The sequence below is a fragment of the Branchiostoma floridae genome, chromosome 6 (genome assembly GCF_000003815.2).
Source record: "Branchiostoma floridae strain S238N-H82 chromosome 6, Bfl_VNyyK, whole genome shotgun sequence".
Classification (NCBI taxonomy): Eukaryota; Metazoa; Chordata; class Leptocardii; order Amphioxiformes; family Branchiostomatidae; genus Branchiostoma; species Branchiostoma floridae.
Window position 1 is genome coordinate 3,505,983 of NC_049984.1, and position 19,646 is coordinate 3,525,628.

The 19,646-nt window shown below is 42.2% G+C and overlaps 2 protein-coding genes across 2 annotated transcripts in view; both read right to left on the reverse strand.

The window, feature by feature from the left end:
- LOC118417470 (kelch repeat and BTB domain-containing protein 7-like) overlaps positions 1-4,610 on the reverse strand; it is an 8,456-nt gene extending 3,846 nt beyond the window's left edge. Inside the window, exons 1-2 of the mRNA XM_035823035.1 lie at positions 1,292-4,610; positions 355-519 (exon numbers count right to left, since the gene is read on the reverse strand). Of these exons, the coding sequence (XP_035678928.1) occupies positions 355-519; positions 1,292-2,373 (1,247 nt within the window). The 5' untranslated portion in view covers positions 2,374-4,610. The remainder of the gene's footprint in view (positions 1-354; positions 520-1,291) is intronic.
- A 71-nt stretch (positions 4,611-4,681) lies between these two features.
- On the reverse strand, positions 4,682-19,626 carry LOC118417471. Its single transcript, XM_035823036.1, has 12 exons — positions 19,469-19,626; positions 16,826-17,035; positions 13,942-16,399; positions 13,343-13,466; positions 12,500-12,571; positions 11,746-11,863; positions 10,884-11,094; positions 10,316-10,411; positions 7,960-8,105; positions 6,905-7,150; positions 5,943-6,134; positions 4,682-5,557 (listed from the first exon to the last, which is right to left on the reverse strand). The coding sequence occupies exons 2-12, from the start codon at positions 17,019-17,021 to the stop codon at positions 5,184-5,186; spliced, it is 4,233 nt and encodes a 1,410-aa protein (XP_035678929.1). The 5' UTR covers positions 17,022-17,035; positions 19,469-19,626; the 3' UTR covers positions 4,682-5,183.
- Positions 19,627-19,646: the final 20 nt, after the last annotated feature.

The following is a 19,646-nucleotide window of genomic DNA, read 5'->3' on the forward strand; positions in this document are numbered from 1 at the left end:
AATTGATCAAAATCAACATAGAAATCAACTTCACGTTAGTGAATAAACGGAAAAGATGGATGATCTTCATTCTGACCTCATTGTTAGCTGTTTGCCATTGACCAAGATTCGACTAATGCTAGTTCACCTTTATCCACGGGGTAACGTATATCCGTTGTTTGGCAAAACAGTGTATTTAAGCACATCAATTCAACGGGTTATAGTTTTAGAATGCAATGTACTGAAAATATTGAAATTTTAAACCAACGTCCGTCAACGTGATATCCCCAAATACCGTTTTTAAAAGCAACGGATATAGGTTACCCAATGGATAAAGGTGAACTAGCATTGAATATAATGATGATAACTTCCTACCACTGGTTTACTTTAGGCTGGTACTGCTGGACTGTCATGTCATCATCATCTGAGAACAGGTACAGGCAGCCGTGAGAGCAGACTAGCTCACGCGGATGGCAGGGCCACGTCAGCGGTGCGGCTCTCTCCACCCAGCAGCTGTGGAAATGGTCGTACTGAAGAAACCTGTGGAATGGCAGGTCCATCATTTTCATATTAAAATATTTGATTAGTTCTTAAGGACTGACAGATATTAGCAATACATTCAACTGTCATAAGATTGTGAAGATAAGTCATCTAGAAAATTATTTTTTATAGTTACAAAATTGAGCTTTGTTCCAACACAAAGGAAGCACTCACCATGAATTTTCTGTCAATCTCGCAGACCTTCCTCAGATGTCTGATTCAATGTGCTGATGTTCCGGCAGTGGGAAGTGTGATAATGTCTGGAGCGAATCATAAATGGCAGGAAGACGGAATCACTTCCCAATGCCGGAATGTCAGCGCAGTGAATCAGACATCTGACAAAGGTTTGCGAAATTGACCGAAAATTCATGGTGAGTGCTTCCTTTGTGTTGGGTTGGAACAAAGCTGAACTTTGTAACTATGGATTGTACCAATAGTACCAACACAGAGTTTTCATTCGAATATCCAGGAAATTTGATTATGAATTGAACTGAAATCAATCCTTACTGCTGGATAATACAATATTTATTCAATAGTTAAAAAAATTACTTAAACAAAACACACCTTTAATGCATGTAGCAATTAGATGCACGAGTTCGAACAAAACTTATAACTATCTAACATTTTGAATGTTTATTGACTACCATTAGCAATAAATGCTAATCTTAGCAAGGTTAAATTGATGATAAAATACTGTTTGTATTATAGCATGTCATTGACAAGAGTGAAGTTGTCATTGGATGGCTTTAGTATTAGTACAATGGTTTCTAACCTTGGTGCTGAAGTGGTGTAGATGGCATAGATGTCGCTAGATGGCGTTGCTACCACGGCTGCTGGACAGGTGTCCCCCGGTTTGGCCATGCTGTACACTTCCCTGGTCAGAGGGCTGTAGCAGGCCAGCGTTCCCTCCAACTCCTCTGCACTCGACACGCGGCCCTCTGTGAGGTCCTCCCACCTGGAGTCCGTGCTACAGGCACCGAAGATCAGCAGCATTTCCTCGGCGGCCATGCCGTACCTCTTCCGACTACACTCCGGCGGCCGGTCGCTGTCTTCCTCGGCTGACTGGATTTGCGTGGCGAGTATTTGTGCCGCGTGTGGCTCGCCGAGCAACTTGTGGGTTTTTATAACTTCAATGTCGTCTGGTGTCATGAGAGAAAACCGGACCTTCTGAAGGATTGCTGTTAGGTGAACAGTTCTATTGAAGGCGTCCGACTCAAGCCATTTTGTTGCTGCCTCCCAGACCAAGATTTCAGACTTAACGTCGAGTTCGTCATGGCTGATCAAGTCCAGGAACTGGTCTGGAGACAGTTCTTTAAAACCTTCCGTCGAACTCACCCGAGGGAAGTGTCTACAGATAAACGCTTTGCTGGAGACTTGCAGTTTCTCCACGTCATTTGAGGCCGCAAAGATGTAGGTCTGAGCGGCATTAGTTATATCCAGTTGGGATTCTAGAAGTGCGGTGCAAGTCTCGTAAACAAAATCAACTTGGAGGAACTTCGCCGCAACGGCCAGTCTCTGAACGCCTTCCAAGTCATCCGTGGACAACTCGAGTTTTCCACTGTAAGCGTACTGTATGATAGAGTTGATACTGCTTGTGTCTAAGCAAGGGTCTTGGACAGAAATGCGTTCTTCCTTATTGCGCACTGCAAACATGCCATGGAAATAAGGACTGACACCCGCTAAAACCAACCGATGACACGGAAATAAACGCCCGCAGACTTCAAGAGTGACATCCTGGAAGTGACCGTTAGTTTGAAGATCCCCCAACACCGCGAAAAAGCTCGAGAAATGTTTAGGATTGGAGTAAGTCACGGTCTGAGTGTCGACGAATTCGTCTGCACTCACCGCCGCCATGTTGGAATAGTAACCTTTAACTTTTGACCCCAACTATCACCGATAAAGTTAGTAGTATACATGGCAAGTCTATAAAATATATATCAGGTGGCTATGAAAAGGTAACGTTACAAGTTACCGGTACAGCAAATTCAGGTCCAGGTACGGTCCAGCGGTTCAGGTCCATGGCCGGACCTGAACCTACTTGTTTGTGAATGGGCAATGCTCAAAACAATGGTCTATTTCGACAAAAAGGGATCTGTTTGGTGGAGTATCCTATCTTGATATAAACAATGGTAACTGCCTCTGTTAAGTTAAGTTAGACCATAGTTTGACTAGTTACTGGTAAAACATAAGACTCCAATACCTTACGGTTACCATCTAAAACATTATTAAGTAACAGATCCATTATAGCGAAAGAAAATCGCACACACAGGAAATCACCAGAAAGAAAAAAAAGAAAGCAACAAGTAAACAAATATATGCATTTTTATCTGCAAAAGTACAAAAGTGCATGTGTTATAGCCTGCTGCTGAGTACTATCAAGTAGGTAAAACCTCCTTGGTACTGATGTATTTCCCTCGATGAAAGAAGCAAGGCATATCAAGACGTTAGTAAACTGATAAAATGCAAGTGAACAAACAACGTATAAACTTAGAGCAAGACATACAGAAGTGCAGAACATTCTTAACTAGAAAACAAGTGCACACATGAACAGGAAGTGGGAAGGATAACATTAAACAAAGTTTTCATACCTAATGTATTTTAGAGATAAACAGAAAAGGAAATGAATAAAAAAGGGCTACTTTGGAGTTGCACTTCTAAGGAAGTTTTAAATACGTCCTGTCACATTTTTAGGAAATACTAGAAACACAACTGAGGGACAAAGATGGTTTTTATGTTGTGGCTAACAAACACGATGCAATGTACAGTAATCTATAAAGGATTCTCCCTAAACAAAGGCCATATATATGCCAGCAATCCCCTTCAAGTTGGGATAGCACTTACATATCCTGGAGCTTTGAACAGATGATAACAGTCTTTAACTGCAAAGGTAAAATTTAAACTTAGGACAAGCACATTTTGTGGTAGCACAGTGTATTTTGAAATTTGGCCATGGTATAAGCTAAACTGCATTAGATAGTACCCTACGTTCTCTAAAATTTCTAGAAATGCATGTAGTACTACAATGTGATATAACATATAATACTACCTCAGTGCATGCACTGAGCTGCTTAAAAAGAAGATGGGCTTTTAACAGTTTCAATACATTTGTCAGTTATCATTGATACAACATAACATTGCACATGACTCACAATATTTGACTAGAAGAGAATGGCACACTTCCTTACCAGCATTTACAAGCGATGTGGCATTGAATGCTTGTGGTATATTGCCTTAGATATGGACATTTGTTCCAGTTAACAATAACAAATAGCCAACATGACCTCTTATAGAGCTTCCTGCAACTTGAACCATACAACGTTAATGCCACAGGGCAATTATCACTTGCCAAGCAGTTACAGTTAATTTCTCACTGCAAGATTGTAAGATTGAGTCAGAGTAATCTAATCAACATCACTCCTGAAAAGGGTCGATGTACATGTAAATATACTGAAAATTTGAGGTGAGCAGGTTTTGCTTGATTGCAATGAACGATGGTACAAAAATTTATTATATGTAGCTCCATGGCTTACAAAACTAACCAGTGTGCCATGTGTTCATGATAAAGATAATGTAAACCAATATGAGCAATCACTGCTTTTCTTTACATCGACGGTAGTCAATGATTGGTGGGGGAAAAGGACGTTAGCAGTTCATGTTACTAATCAATATTCAAATGAGCCAATCAGATTACAAATTAACATGTTACCGGTAATCAATATCTACCTAAAACCTGCCTTTGCCTACACGGCGTTGCCGTGATGTCATCACAATTGGTTCTTGTCATCATTCTGACTTAGCAAGTTCTTGGCACTGTTTTGAATGTCTCTATGTATCTTCAATGTCCCAATAAAGCCCTACATGTATCATGTTTCACTGTTGTCCTGTTATATTTTTGCTAGGCTTGCCATTCCATGTAAGACATCTTAATCTCTATCATAAGAAGTGTCAAAAGCAGACTCTCCACAATTTCTGCCCATTGTGAATGTCTAACATTACCACTTTCTCCATTTTCAATTAAGGAAACTTCATTTATCTAGGCTGAGTAACATCCAATTTGACGACCAGGGCTCACATACTCTCTCACTGATAAAAATGATTGTTTGAAGGAGAGAGAATGACAGCCTTGATAGTAAATCAAATAGAACCAAGGCTGTCACTTTTCCATGTTCAATGTTCTTCAGACATACACTGAAGAAAGTGTACAACTTAGAAATAGGTTATGAATGTAGCTTGCACTGATTGGATAAGAAAAGGGTTATGCTAAAAACATCTGGACTATCTCTAAGTTCAAGAGGTGACAGCTGTATCGGTGCTGAGTTCACAAAAGGATCTTACACTTTTCCACAATTCAGGTACCATGTCCTTTAGACCAATGATAAAGAGAGTGTACAATCTAGACATAGGTGATAAGTATAGCTTGCACTAGTAGGATAAAGAAATGGGTTATGATGAAAAATGTCTGGACTATCTCTAGGTTCAAGAGGTGAGAGCTTAATCTGTTCCAAGTTCACCCAACGATCATAGACTTTTCCACAATTCAGGTAGCATGTCCTTCAGACAAATACTGAACAGAGTGTACAATCTAGAAATAGGTCATGAATGAAGCGTGCACTGATTGGATAAAGGAAACGGTTATGCTAAAAAAGTCTGGACTATCTCTAGGTTCAAGAAGTTGGCGTTGCATCAGTACTGAGTTGGTCTAAAAGGGACAACATGGTGCGACTGGCATAGTCGTCCCCACTTATCACATCAAACGACTCGATGGCACTCGTTTCCGTCTGTTCCTTTGGTTGTTCTACCTCGTTGTTCAACCTATCGATGAGGTTGAGCATGGTCTTCGTGGCGTAGCTCTCGTCCGCGACGGCCTCTGCGACCAGGGCACCCCCTCCCGATGGGGTGTCTTGTACAGTTTCTGCTGCTTCATCCTTGTCGGGTGCCTGGTCAGCCTGTGGTCCAGGCATTTTGGTCATGTTGGGGATGCTGCCGTCTTCCATGGTGGGCTGGATGACGGCCTTGTACACCGGCTCTTCGTCTGGACCTGAGATGAAGATGAGAAGAACTGGTTTATTGGGTGCACTACACCGTTGTAGTTCTAAAATACGTAACAAGATATTTACAATCAAAAGTCTTTGACATTCTCACAAGGCAGTCTGCAGTCATGTGTCTCCGACGTCACATTTTGGAATCTACAGTAGACGGGTCCATTCTGTTGAAATTTGGGGTCCCAATCTATTTGTAGTATTGGTTAGTTAAAGTTTAGTTTATCCGTAATGTTGTTTACCAACACAGATGAAATTTCATGCTAAAATTCTCCCAAAGTATTGAGGAGGTTAACACAGTATGACAAAAGTGCCCTCCTATGTGTCTTACCCCAGCAGTTTAGTATCATGGTAGACAATCTAGTACCTTAGACTTGAACTGACCTGTTTCAGACAGCACCGTCACTGTGCACTTGTGGACCTTGGACAGGTGCCCCTCCCACTCCTCGAAGGTGGCAAAGCTCTCCGGGCAGAACTCGCAGTTCAGTTTATCGCTGTCGCTCTGATTGGACGCGGCGGGTGCCTGCACTGGCTGCGATGTGGACGGAGTTTCGGGTGGATTTGCTGGTGTACCAGCTGACGTGAGAGAAGAAAAAGAAAATGGTTTATTAGGTTACAATTTATTGGCTGAACTGTGCTTTCGTCAGAGTTTCGGCTGCATTTGCTGGGTTACCATGATATAAGGGAAGAAAAAGAAAATGGTTTATTAGATTAAAAACTCTTGCAGCAGGAATGGTTGAACTGTGCTTTCATACAATGGGTAAAAGGTATGATTTGAACAGGTAAACAAACAAACAAACAAACATTTTAAAAGCGTTAAGATAACATAACAAAAACAAATTAACATCTACACATGTAATACTTTGAAATACTTAACTTCTAAATAAAAAGGTTAAGACGGTGTCTGTATCTATATACAAAAATGTAGCGAATATAACTGCAATTTGGTGTAACACACAATTAATTAATTGACATATCAGAAAAAATCTAGGCCGTCTGGCTCCCTCGGTTGCCTTTGACAGTACATGCATGTAGTGCATATCAAGTACATATACCATTTTATTGTTATCTGTTTATGTCATCATACTTTAGCATAACAGGTGACATGACAGGAGCGTCTTGTTCGTCAGCCTCCCTCAATTGCCTTCAATGATAACTGCATGTAGAAAATACATACTAGTATATCATTTTATTATCATAAGTTTACATCATCATACTATAGCGCACCAGGTGACATCACAAGAGCGTCTTGTTTGCCAGGCTCCTTACTTACATGTAGAAAGTACACAATATTATATCCTTTTATCATTATCTGTTCACATCATCATACTAGTTCTATAGCATACCAGGTGACATAACAGGAGTGTCTTGTTCCTCAGTCTCCCTCGGCTGCTTCCGCCGGTACACGCGGGGGGTCTTCTTCTCATTCTCGTGCCTCTTCTGGTGGCGCTCGAGGGCGAGGGTCGACATGAAGGACAGGTTGCACTGCAGACAGGCGTGGCCCAGCCCGTGAACCTTGACCTTGTGCACCTTGCGGTAGTGGGTGTTGATGAACTTCTCGTCACACAGGTCACAAGGCCACTTCTTCTCTCCTGTAGGGAACAGAAGGAGCAGAAAAGATTATTACATAATAAAGTAAATGGCAATCACTTTTGCAGCATGGTCTTGAAAGCAGGGTTCAGCATGCCTGTAATTTTCTATTTCAGAAAATACTTCTACCTTGGGCCACGCCAATTGACTCTCTTGCAATTGGTTCTCGGAGTTTTAGAAATAAAAATATAGCAAGCGGACGTCATAAAAGCATAGGGCAGGGAGGAAAACTTGAATGTGACTGTATTCACTCCATAAAACTGAGTGCACCAAGGCACAAACCTGGTCCTCTGGCTTTGTTTTTACCATATTTTTTCTTCCAGTTAAGCATACTCCTTTATCATCTTTTAAAAAAAATCTGCGAACCAACAAATTAAATTGGTATGGCCTTGGCTATCAACTTTTGCCTCTGCATTTGAGATTACATTTCCACAGACAAAAATTGTTGTAAACTTTAAACTTTGTTCCAACAAAAGAAGAAGAAATCAACATAAATTTTCGGTCAAGCATGTTGATCTTTTTAATCAGATGTACGATTTGATTCACTGATGTTCCGGAAGTCGGAGGATGACGTCAGCAGCGAATCGTAGATGGCAGGAAGGCAAAACCTGCCACGGTTCAGGGAGGGTTGATGCGCCCTTATGTATATGGCCTCCTTGACACCCCTCACAAACCAATCCATATGCGTATACATAAGGGCGCATCAATCCTCTCATAAGCCCATGTGGGCTGGGTGACCTGCAGTTGTAAGACACGTAAAATAAACATTCATTCATTCATTCTTTCTTAATCTGCTGAGCTGGCTGCTGACCTGTGTGGATCCTCTGATGGTCCTCCAGGGCGTGCTGTTTGGAGAAGGACTTTGAGCAGAAGCTGCAGCTGTAGGGCCGGATCTTCTTGTGGATGGCGTTGATGTGCTCACGAAGGGTGCGGGCACACACAAACTTCTTCCCACAGCTGGGAATAACAATTTTCAATTTCAACTTTATTGCAGGCTCTTGGCCCATATCACATAAAAACATACGATACAACAATACACATACACTTTATGTACAATAAAAAAGTTAAATTAGCCTGGGCTTTTGAAAACAAGATTCACATAGTGTGTCCAGAATTTGCTATGCAAGAAGGCATCTGAGTGGTATAACCGGGAGATAATGTTGTTTGTAGATGTGGCGATGCGTTGAACAAATGCATGCGTTAGTTTCCTCCTTCTAGCTACAAAAGTATCAATCCCATGTGTCACAAACATTTGGCTGGCACTATCTCTCGTTCGATAACCTAACACAATCCTAAGAGCATTGTTATAGGCTACGCGTAGCCTGCGAATCGTACCCAAGTTATACTGACACCATAGCTGAGCGCAATATATCGAGGAACAATATGCATCAAAAAGGACGCGCTTCACTCCAGGAGAGGCGAATCGGAATTTTCGTATCAAGGAATAGGCTTTGGTATAGAACCCTCTGACATGATAGCGAATTGACTCATCATCAGACAGGTCAGAGGTAATCTGGTTACCCAGGTAGTTCACAGATGTAACGTACTGCAATTCCGTGCCATAAAGGGTGACTGAAGGAGGCGGTCCGTGCAATTTGAGTCTACCACATGGAAAATATACACATTGGCTCTTGCTTTTGCTGAACACTATATGGTTTTCAGAGCCAAAACGTTCACATAAAGACATTAGCTTTTGCAGACCTTTAACAGATGGGCAGATAATACATATGTCATCAGCGTATAACAGATGGTTCACGATGACATTTCCGATGTAGCAACCAACACCAGAGCAATTCAGGAGGCTGATACAATATAAAGTCTGGTTATAAGTGTTCAGGTGTTCACAAAATATTTCTGTCATAGGAAAAAGAAGGTACAGGCACAGACAAACTTCTTCCCACAGCTGATAAATAACAGAGACATGAAGGAAATGTTTCTTAAAACAGTGAAGACTGTGCCCTAGAAGATCAGGGCAGATCTTCTTGTGAATGGCGTGAAGGGTGCGGGCACACACAAACTTCTTCCCACAGCTGGGAAATAACAGAAACATGATGGAAACATATTTAAAAACAGTGGAAACTGCCCTAGAGGACCAGGGCTGATCTTCTTGTGGATGGCGTTGATGTGTTCTCGAAGGGAGCGGGCACACACAAACTTCTTCCCACATCTGGGAAGTAACAGAAACATAAAGGAAATGTTAAAAAAACATGTTAACTGCCCAGAAGACCAGGCCGGATCTTCTTGTGGATGGCGTTGATGTGTTCATGAAGGGTGCGGGCACACACAAACTTTTTCCCACAGCTGGTAATAACAGAAACATGATGGAAATGTTAAAAAAAAACAGTCAAAACTGCCCAAGAGACTGATACAATGTGAAGGGCTGATCTTCTTGTGGATGGCATTGATGTGTTCACGAAGGGTGCGGGCACACACAAACTTCTTCCCACAGCTGGGAAATTTCAGAAACATGAAGGAAATGTTTAGAAATAAGTTAAAACTGTGCCCAGGAGACTGATACAATGTAAAGTCTGGTTATACTGGACAGGTGTTCACGAAATGCTTCAGTCATAGGAAAAACTACTAACTGACAGACAGGGTACAGCACACACAAACTTCTTCTAGCAGCTGGTAAATAACAGAAACATGACGGAAATGTTTAAAGAAACAGTCAAAACTACCCAAGAAGTGCCACGGAGACTGATACAGTGTTAAGTGTGGTCCAATTGGACAGGCGTTCACAAAATGCTTCTGTCATAGGAAAAACTAGGTGCGGGCACACACAAACTTCTTCCGGCAGCTGGTAAATAACAGAAACATGAAGGAAATGTTTTTTAAAAACAGTGAAAGCTGCCCTAGAAGACTAGGGGGATTTTCTTGTGGATGGCGTTGATGTGTTCACGAAGGTCCGGGCACACACAAACTTCTTCCCACAGCTGGGAAATAACAGAAACACAATCAGCACATGCAGCCGGCATGAACTATAATGGGAGAGAGGTGCACTCATGGAAAAATCTTACTTGCCCATTCGGACAAGTGGGATTTGACATGCACTTGTCCAAACAGCTCTTTTACTTGCCCGGGACGACAGGACTAATGGACTTGTCCAAGTCTGAGAACACTGTCTCCTTGAGATCTTGCCCTACTGGAGATACAGATTGGGAACTAACCTGTCACACTGGTGAGGACTGAGATCCTTGTCGTGAGAGAAAATGTGCCAGTCAAGCTGCTTCTTCCTGTAGAAGCTCCGGTCACACTTGTCACACCTGCGGGTGAATATCAGAGTCAATTGTCAAACAAAAACCAAAGGTGCTAAGTATGTTGAATAGTGTTTGGAACTCAAACCCATGTTCACCTCTTGGTATAATTTGACCTTCATTGTTCGACATCAGAATTTCCATTTTGGCCATTGAACATATTACTAGTAAAGTATTACTAAACATTAAGCATGTGGAGAAAATGAACACAAAGGGCTGGCATGAAAACTTGAATCTGACTTCATTCACTACAAAATATACGAACAAATTAAGCACAACCTTGACTATTTGGCCCTGTTTATATTGTACTCATTTAGTTCAGAAAATCTTTTATCACCTTAATCAATACAAACCTGGCAATAAAAGGCTACTTCAGCAGGCAGAAAAATAAAATAGAAAACAAAAGTAAAAAAAAAAAACCTGCTGTGTTCCCCTAATAATGATATTGTAGTAGACGACTTAAAAATTCAGTGCCACTCACTTGAATGGTCGAAGTGAAGGGTCGTGGATGGTAGCGACATGGGACCGCAGGGCATTCTGGTCCACAAAGGCCTTGTTGCAGCCCTTATATGGGCATGCCTCGTCCCTCAAGTTCAGGTGTACGGCCTTGATGTGCTTCTCGATGACCTGCTTGGTGTGTCCGGTCCTCCCGCAGACGTTACAGGCAAAACGGTTCAGGTAGTCGTCCACTACTGGGGGTGAAATAAGTGTCAAGAGGGGGAGTTACTCCCAAAGTAAGTCCACCCCATTTTGGTTTGGACTATTATCCAGAGTAAGGCCTTTACACCAATTTAGGCAGTACATGTAAGTACATCTTCAGTCCTCCCTGAGTAAGTCCATTTTCAGACCGTTGGATTTACTGTGGGTGAAAAGTGGACTATGGTCCACGGTAAGTCATTCATAAGTCCAACGTTTGCAAGGGAACTGTCAGCATAGCAAGTTGTGCTGCTCCTATACAGCTGATTAATCAGCCTGCGGCTAAAGCTATGGGATGATGATGATGTTACAGGCGAAACGGTTCAGGTAGTCATCCACTACTGGGGGGGAATTAAAGCAGTTTTGACTGTAATTTCTTGTTATCCAGTGGTTTCTTCCCATTAATGGTATACGTAGATACATCATATCAAATCTGTTTCACAAACATATTCGATTCTTTAATAATACAATTTTTAATACACTCACAATAGGATGAAGGATGAAGTTTCTAAACCGAGAACTGGGTGAAGCTGTCATTGTTTCTTAGAGTTTTGTGGTAGACATCCCTTCGCCGTAATGGCAGCCATGAACTGTATCTGTTATAGTGCTATGATAGTTGAAGGCAGAACCCTGACAAGAAAACTCACCAGCGGCTCCAAACTGTTCCCGATGCTCCTTCTTCTGGTGGTGTTCCACGGCTCCGCGGTGCTTGTAGGTCTTCTCACAGAACTTGCACTTGAACCTGCGGTCGGTGCTGTGTCGAACCTTCAGTCGGACAAGTTCAAAATGTATGTCAATGATAAAATCCTGCGCTCTATCTCATTTTCTTCACAGGATGCATAAAGGAATATTCCAATATCTGGAGAGATGTTTGGATTGCAGTAACAATGCAATATCTACAATATCTACAACTGTTACAGTATAAGGCAAAATCAGCACTCTAGAACCCATTCCTATATTCTTAAATTTGCTCATTATCTGACGTCACCACTGAAAGATTTGAATAATATACAGTTGCCAAGACGGGTAGCAGAATTGAACAAAGTGTCAAGTGTCCAATTTCTGATGCAAGTAACGCAGCGGCACACAAACGGAAAGTTAAAGTTTGCATGCACAGTGTAACTACACATATCTCAATGGAGTGTATTTATTTTATTTTCCCTGGATAATTTTGATTTAAGTACAGATGCCCGGGGAAAAACACAATAAATCCGAATTTATCCAGTTCAAAATACGTTCAAGATTAGCGGAGACAGGGTGCATACTTTATTTGGGTTTTTGCATGTTTCAGCCCAGGAGATTTGCCTTCTGCTTGCCCTAAAACGAGGGTGCATACGTTAATTGAGAAAACAGGGTACTACCCGGATGGTACCCAGGCTAGATATATGATGGCTGGCTTACCTCATGACGTCGGAGCAGGAAGCCGGAAGTGAAGCCCATGTCACAGGTGGTACATATGTGGGTCTTCAGTTTCTGCACAGGAAAAAAGGACGCCAGTTATTATGAAGACGGTACATAGGAAATAAAATCATCATCTCAACAAAGCAGCTTTCCCCACAATGTTTTAATTTGCTACAATTTTGTGGTTGATAGAATGTAATAAAGAAACAAAACATCTACTTGTATGAAAGTTACAATTAATCAAAGGCCATAAAAGTAACATTTGATTGATTACAATCTACTGTCATATCATTAATTCTATTTATTCGTTTTTGTATCCCATGTTGGGCTCCTTTGAAAATCAGTCACACAACTGAAAGGACAACCCAACTGTCTCCAAGATCAGGGCTCCAAATTCATTTTTGGGACTAACCTAAAAGTTGGGTGCACCAGGAATATTTTGGGTGCACCACATAAGATAAAGTAGAATGTCAGAAAAACCTGATTACTAGTCCTTCTTTCTGTTCATGATTCATTACTAAGAAAAAAATGAGTACAGTGATTTTTAAGAAAATTAGAAAAGAAAAACAGGCAGAAAAGTTGTTGATGAAATATCATTGGGAAATATACAACTTCTGTTTGGAGCATTGAAGAAAATGAACCCGAATTCTAACTTAGAATTCTAGCTTTAATTTCTAACTTAAAGTACTATGACAGACATTTTATTATCTTTCTAACACCTAGATGTCTAGAAAATGGTGTATACTAGTATACTTTCATATCTGTACATACGTAAACCTATTTTGGGTGCACCAAGGCGCACATGCACCCAGTATTTGAGTCCTTACTAAGTATGGCGCCCACCTTGTCGTGAGTGCGGATATGCTGCTTGAAGTAGGCCTTCACCAGGAACTCCTTGTCACACTCCTCGCACTTGTACTTGACTGGATTCTCTTTGTGGATGTTCTGGTGATCCAACAGGAGGGACCTTCAGGAGAGAAGGAAAATATCAAGATTTGCATGATGTACAACATGACAAATAAACTGGTGGATGTTCACAGAAGGGCAGTTATAACAGCTACTAGTATATAGATACAGATACAGAAGCTGGTGTGTTACGTTGAAGGGGGGTTATACCAGCTATATATAGATATAGATACAGATACAGAAGCTGATGTGTTATGCCAAAGGGTGGTTATACCAGCTGCACAGATACAGATACAGAAGCTGGTGTGTTCCCCTGAAGGATAGTTATACATGTACCAGCTAAATTGATACAGATAGAGATACAGACCGAGAAAAACTTGGATGGACTGTGTTAAGGTTAAGGTGTGTGGTCTGACAGGGGTCGACCCACTGGACAGAGCCGCACGGAAGCACTGTGTGAAGACTGCTGCCTACCCAGGTGCATCAGGGATCCCAGCAGCAGTATAATCAAACAATGGATAGTGAATGATACAGACCTCGTGCGGAAACCTCGGCCGCACTGCTCGCAGGACAGAGGCCACTTCTGCTCGTGTGCAATGGAGACGTGCCTGGCGAGTTTGGCGTCGGTGTGGAACTTCTTGTCGCACTGCTTGCAGTCGTGCGAGGCGTTGGTGTGCGTGTACATGATGTGCTTCTTCAGCTGACCCTTCCGGGGGAAGAACTTCCCGCACGTCTCGCACTGAAACTTGGGCTCCGCGCACACCCCGTGCGACAGGAGGTGGTCGCGGAGCTTGCTTGGCGTGGGAAACTCCCGCGTGCAGCCATCCTGGGTGCACTTGTGAGAGATGGGTGCCCAGTCCTTGGGGCGGTTGTGCACAGACAGGTGCTTGCTCAGAGTACCCTTGTGAGTGAAACGTAGCGGGCAGTGTGGACACTGCTGCGGCCGCTTGTCCGGGTCGTTGGGGTGGTCGGCGAGCTCGTGTTTGGCTTGGTAGTGCCGACTGGTGAACGTCTGCTCGCATCCCTTATATGTGCAGGGGTATCGTAGTGTGGGGTCAGGCGTGTGGAAGTTTTCTTCGTGCTTACTACAGGCTCGCTTGCTGATGAACAGCTTTTTACAGTCAGGGTAACGGCACGGTACCCACGGCTCGACCATTCTTCGAGACTTCCCTCTCCCCACGAGCTGCCTTTCCGGTTTGTAATCGGGGTCGTCCGTTCCGTCTTCCTGGTCAGTCTCAAGCTGGTCTGGCTGTTCTTCCCTGGTCTCCAGCATTGCAACATCCTCAACATCATCATGCAGTACCATATGTTCTTCCAGGTGGCTCTTCACCCTAAAGGTCTTGTTGCATCCTTGGTGGTCACATTTGTGGTGTTTCGGGTCTTTGCTTCCGCTAGCGTGGGACGCCATATGACTGTTGAAGGTGTGCTGGCGAGTGAAAGATCGTGAGCACTCGGAACAGTAATAGGGTTCATTAGCTATAGTCTCGTCTACCTCTTTACCCTCAGCCTCCTCTTTGACAGGCAACTCCTCATCCCCTTCATTTCCATCAGCTTCCTCATTTTCCTGATCTAACTTCAAGGCATCGGCTTTTAAAACGGCCAACTTCTGTGGCCGTCTGCTCTTTCTACGGGAAACACTTTTTATGTACGAGTGATCGTCGTTTTCTGATTGCTGTGCCGGAGTTTCCTGCTCCTTTTCAGAGAGGCTGTCTTCGTCATTTCCCTCTACATCATCAGCTGTGGTTTTGGAATAGACATCAACTTGGAACTCCTTTCCAAACTCTCTTGCTTTGGGAGCTCGCAAACTCCTTCTACGGTTACCACTTTCAGTTTCAGTCACTGCTTCTTTCTTCTCATTTGCCTTTTTGGGTGAGGCAGTTTTAGCTTTCCTCTTTCCTCTGGTTGCATTTTTCGTTTGAGGTGAGTCACGAACGTAGTTGTGGTCGCCAGAAGCCACTGGAGATGCCTGGAGTTGCTCAGGTGGAGGCTGTTCTTTGTCATTGCTTTCCTCTTCTTTTTCAGGAGCTATGTTTTTGGATGTGGCTTCTTCCATAGTCACAGAACTTGAATTCTGCTCAACAACTGTTGTACTGGTTTCTTCTCTCTTCTTCTCAACTTGATAAACTCCAGAATCTGCCTCGCTGCTGTCTTCACTGGTATTATCTACCAAAGCAGATTGCACACCCGGCCTCTTGGGCTTCTTCCCAGAAAAGGTGCTCTTCCTGGCTGTGAGCTTGTTTCTCTTCTGACTGGGTGGGCAGGTGATTGGAGCTTCGACTGTGGGTTCTGGCAGGTTCTTGCTGGGTGGACAGGTTATTGGAGCTTCGACTGTGGGTTCTGGTAGGTTCTGGCTGGGTGGACAGGTTATTGGAGCTTCCACAGGAGGTCCTGACTTACTGGTGCTTGGTTGCGGAGTGACGTTGGACTGGGATGGTCGTGATGTTGCTTCAACAGAGGAAGCCATGGCAGCTGTCTCTTTTGTAGACTGGGTTTTGTCGCTTACCACAGGACTTGCATCTGATTCTGTCAGAGCTACATCATCGAACCTGACTCTCTTACGTGGCGATGCTGTGGGGCTGACGTTCTGCATGACAATGGTTGCAGAAAAACTGCTACTGCTGCTTGGGCTTCTTGCTGTTGAAGCAGAGTACGACAGAGGCATACTCTTTGATGAGCTGCTTTTTGTTTCATTGGTGATTGCTTCCTTGTATGGAGATGTGCCTGTACCCCTACCAGAGAAACCCATAGCTCCATCTTTCATCTTCGTGACTTCAGAAACTCTGATAGTCTTCTGGTCTGGTGACATCCTCAAGCGCTCCAGCACCACTACTGGCTTGCTCTTCAGTGCCATATACTTCATGTCATTGGTGGTGATACTGCTGCTTGTTGATGGAAGGATGCGGGGCCTTTTTCTGGAGGGTGACTGGGCAGGAGAGGGGGTAGCAGTGCTCCTTGTCTTCCTGCCTGTCTGTTCTACTGCCTGATCAACAGAGCCTGAAAAAACAACAATCAAGAACAACATCAGCCAATACACAAACACATCAATCAATCAATCAATAAATAAATAAATCCTTGTCTTCCTGCCTGTCTGTTTTACGGCCTGATCAACACAGCCTGAAAAAGCAACAATCAAGAACTACATCAACCAATACATAAGCACATCAATCAACCAATTAATCAATCAATCAATTAATCAGTCAAACTCACATTGACCAATAACATTTACAATCATAGCAGTAACACTTTTGGGTATTATAATGTAATTAAAACTTAATCTGCAAAGAAACAGTAGGGGCTCTCTATGAGTACTACAGTGGAACGGTCACCAGGTAATTTATAGTTGACAGTCAAAGTAGAGCAGGCAACTACATGTAAACAACACTCATCGAATTTCTATACCATCTTATATAGATAGTATACCTTCTTGCTTCTTGAAGGAAACATCCAAGACATTAGTTTCTGAAGCAGTAAGACTGGCTCTGGTGGTCCTCCTGGTGGCTGGACCAGTAGGTGCCAACTCGGCTGCCTTCCCAGCATCCTCTACTGCCTTCCCAGAATCCTCTGTTACAGGCGGCTGCTCAGCACCCTGTTTGGCTTTTCCTGCTCCCTGCCCCATCAGGAGTTTAGAACCTATAAATTACATTTAAAAGATTTTATCAGTGAAATGGCAATGACTGGATCTTCCACCATCATATTGTAGTACACATGCCAGGGCTCGAAATACACTTTTCAGTCAACTTGCACCTGTGCAAGTTAAGCCAAAGGTAACTTGCACCAAAAGAAACTTACTTGCACAACCCAAAATAATGAACTGTTAACCCCTTATCTCCTCTCCTGAAAATTTGCAAATGTACGTGAGTAAATGGGGATACATACCGGTAAAGACCACATGTTTGGATATTTGTTTTTCCGTAGCGTATCTTATTTTTGGTTTGAAATTGTACAAACTGTTTCATAAAAACAGAGAATTTAGCCTCAATTAAAGACAATTCAATGTCTACATTTTGTACAACTCAATAAGATCCATAGATTTCTTCTGGACTCTTCGAGTGACATCCATCACAGTAACTATTCTTAAGCATCTCCAGAATGAAGTGGTAGAACAACTCAATACAATACATATAACTGGAAAAACCAGTTGAACATATTAAAGTCACTAATTAGTATGCAAATGTAACTCATATGCAAATGAAGGTAAGACAGCACCATAGGAATCATTAGCATTGTAGAGATGGATTTGTTTAAAAAAATAGTTTACCTGGATGTCTAACCAAATTTAGAAATAACAAATTTAGGCTTTTTTTTATTCAGTGTTATTTTCTTTTACCTTTCAATGACAGACAATATTCTCGGTGTGTGTAAGCTTTTTCTAATGTCAGGTATTAGAGGACAAAAGTAACTTGCACTGGTGCAAGTTTGGTCTAAACTTACTTGCACCACACCAATTTTACTTGCACAAACTTGCATATGCATGTGGTATTTCGAGCCCTGCATGCATACTAGTAGTCCAGTGGTCAGCAGCACTGCTTCTGGAACTACTGTAGAAGCCCTGAGTTCATTCTTGGCTGTGTCACTAATCCGGCATAGACGCTACAGGGTTGGACAAGTCCACTAGCTCTATTGTCCCGGGCAAGTGAAAATGCAGATCGGGCCAGTGCATGTCCTACCCCACATCATCATGCCTGATCAGGCAAGTTAGACTTTTCGACATTGAGTGAGATTTTGATCTACTTGCTACTTTTCACAGTCTTGGCATCAACATTGGTCAACACAAAAAAATAGCATCAGAACCATTGATGGAAGTGAAAATACATAAAGACATGTCATTTGGATTTTGGGCAAGTGAAAAGTTGGTTTGGGCAAGTACTAAATGTTTTATGTACTTGCCCAATAGGACAAGTAAATTTGAGAAAATTTGTCCAACCCTGCGCTACCAGAAAGGGTTGAAGCCCTTAGGACGGGATGTTCAGGGGAGGTCTCATTAAATGTTCATTGCGCTTGAACACTACAGGAAACTAAGCCCTTAGAACATAAAAGTTAAGCCATGGTCCAATGTTCGATTGTTATGTTCAGAGCTAGGGGATTGAACAATGAAACTGTAAATACTGTATTATACTTTTTTATAGCATCTTTTTCAATCTCTAAAAGTTTTGTATAAAATACATTTTTTTATAATTTATACATTTGATTTTTAGCAACCAAGATTATTGCTTGTGCACAAATCTTTATTCAATACTTTACGAAAGACAATGACTATTTGCTATGATTTTGTATTAGAGGGCTCCCTTGGAAATCAGTTCAAACTAACTGCATAAATAGATACTAGTAAATAAATAAACAAAGCTTGCAAATGGCTAGCTAGACAGACAAAAAAAAAGACTTCAAAAATACTTCCCTGTCTTCGATCAAAGAATAAGAAAATACTTTTATCCAAACTGCAACTGTAACACAATGTTACATAATTCACTTCAAATAAATTATCAAGAGTAAACAAATAAGATAACACATTGAATTCTGCTGGTATTCATACACAAACAAAATCTGATCGACATTTCAGAATCAATTTGATAGGAAGGCACAGTACATTGACGATTGGGTGTCAACAAATTACCATAATACTAAACCATTAACAATGTAGTCCGTTATGGATTTGTTTGGGAGGCCCGACCCAGTTTGTCCTAAGGTCAAGGAAACTCTCACAAAAAAGCACCCCCAATAACAGCCCCAAAACAGCCATTTTTTTGCGAGGGAAAATACAGACCGGACCGTTTGGGTTTCAACAAACAAACAACTGGCCGTTAGCTAGTCGATCCCATCCAGGTAATCAAGCTATCAACCTCTGCCCCAACCGGTGACCTGATTATCTACATAGTGCACAATGGAACCCGAGGAGCTAAATCGGGATAGCACTTCGACGGACAAAAACACCACAAAATACGCCATAAAAACCCGCTTAATCTCACTTCCAAAAACGTTTATGTGATCTATACGATACTATGTTACGTTGGCACGGAGTAGATAATTTATAGTAGCATGCATTTTGGACAGAAAGGGTGAAATTACCTGAGGTGTTTATCGGACGTGCAAAATCTCTTCGACAAGATGGCGGTCGTCAGAAGAAATTCACAAAGAAGGTGAAAGGTTATCGGTACAGGTCAAATTATTTATCATTTCTAATTTTGTAGTATGCAGATCATATAGATGGATTTATGATATATAATTTCAAGAACTGATAACCATA

What these genes read in the sequence shown, in the direction of transcription:
- LOC118417471 (XM_035823036.1), bottom strand. Translation starts at nt 17,021, where the DNA reads ATGGGGCAGGGAGCAGGAAAAGCCAAACAGGGTGCTGAGCAGCCGCCT. An exon ending in TCCTGCTCCGACGTCATGAG is followed by an intron (nt 11,864 to 12,499) that starts GTAAGCCAGCCA and finishes GTCCGACTGAAG; the next exon opens with GTTCGACACAGCACCGACCG. An exon ending in CCTTCACTTCGACCATTCAA is followed by an intron (nt 10,412 to 10,883) that starts GTGAGTGGCACT and finishes ATTCACCCGCAG; the next exon opens with GTGTGACAAGTGTGACCGGA.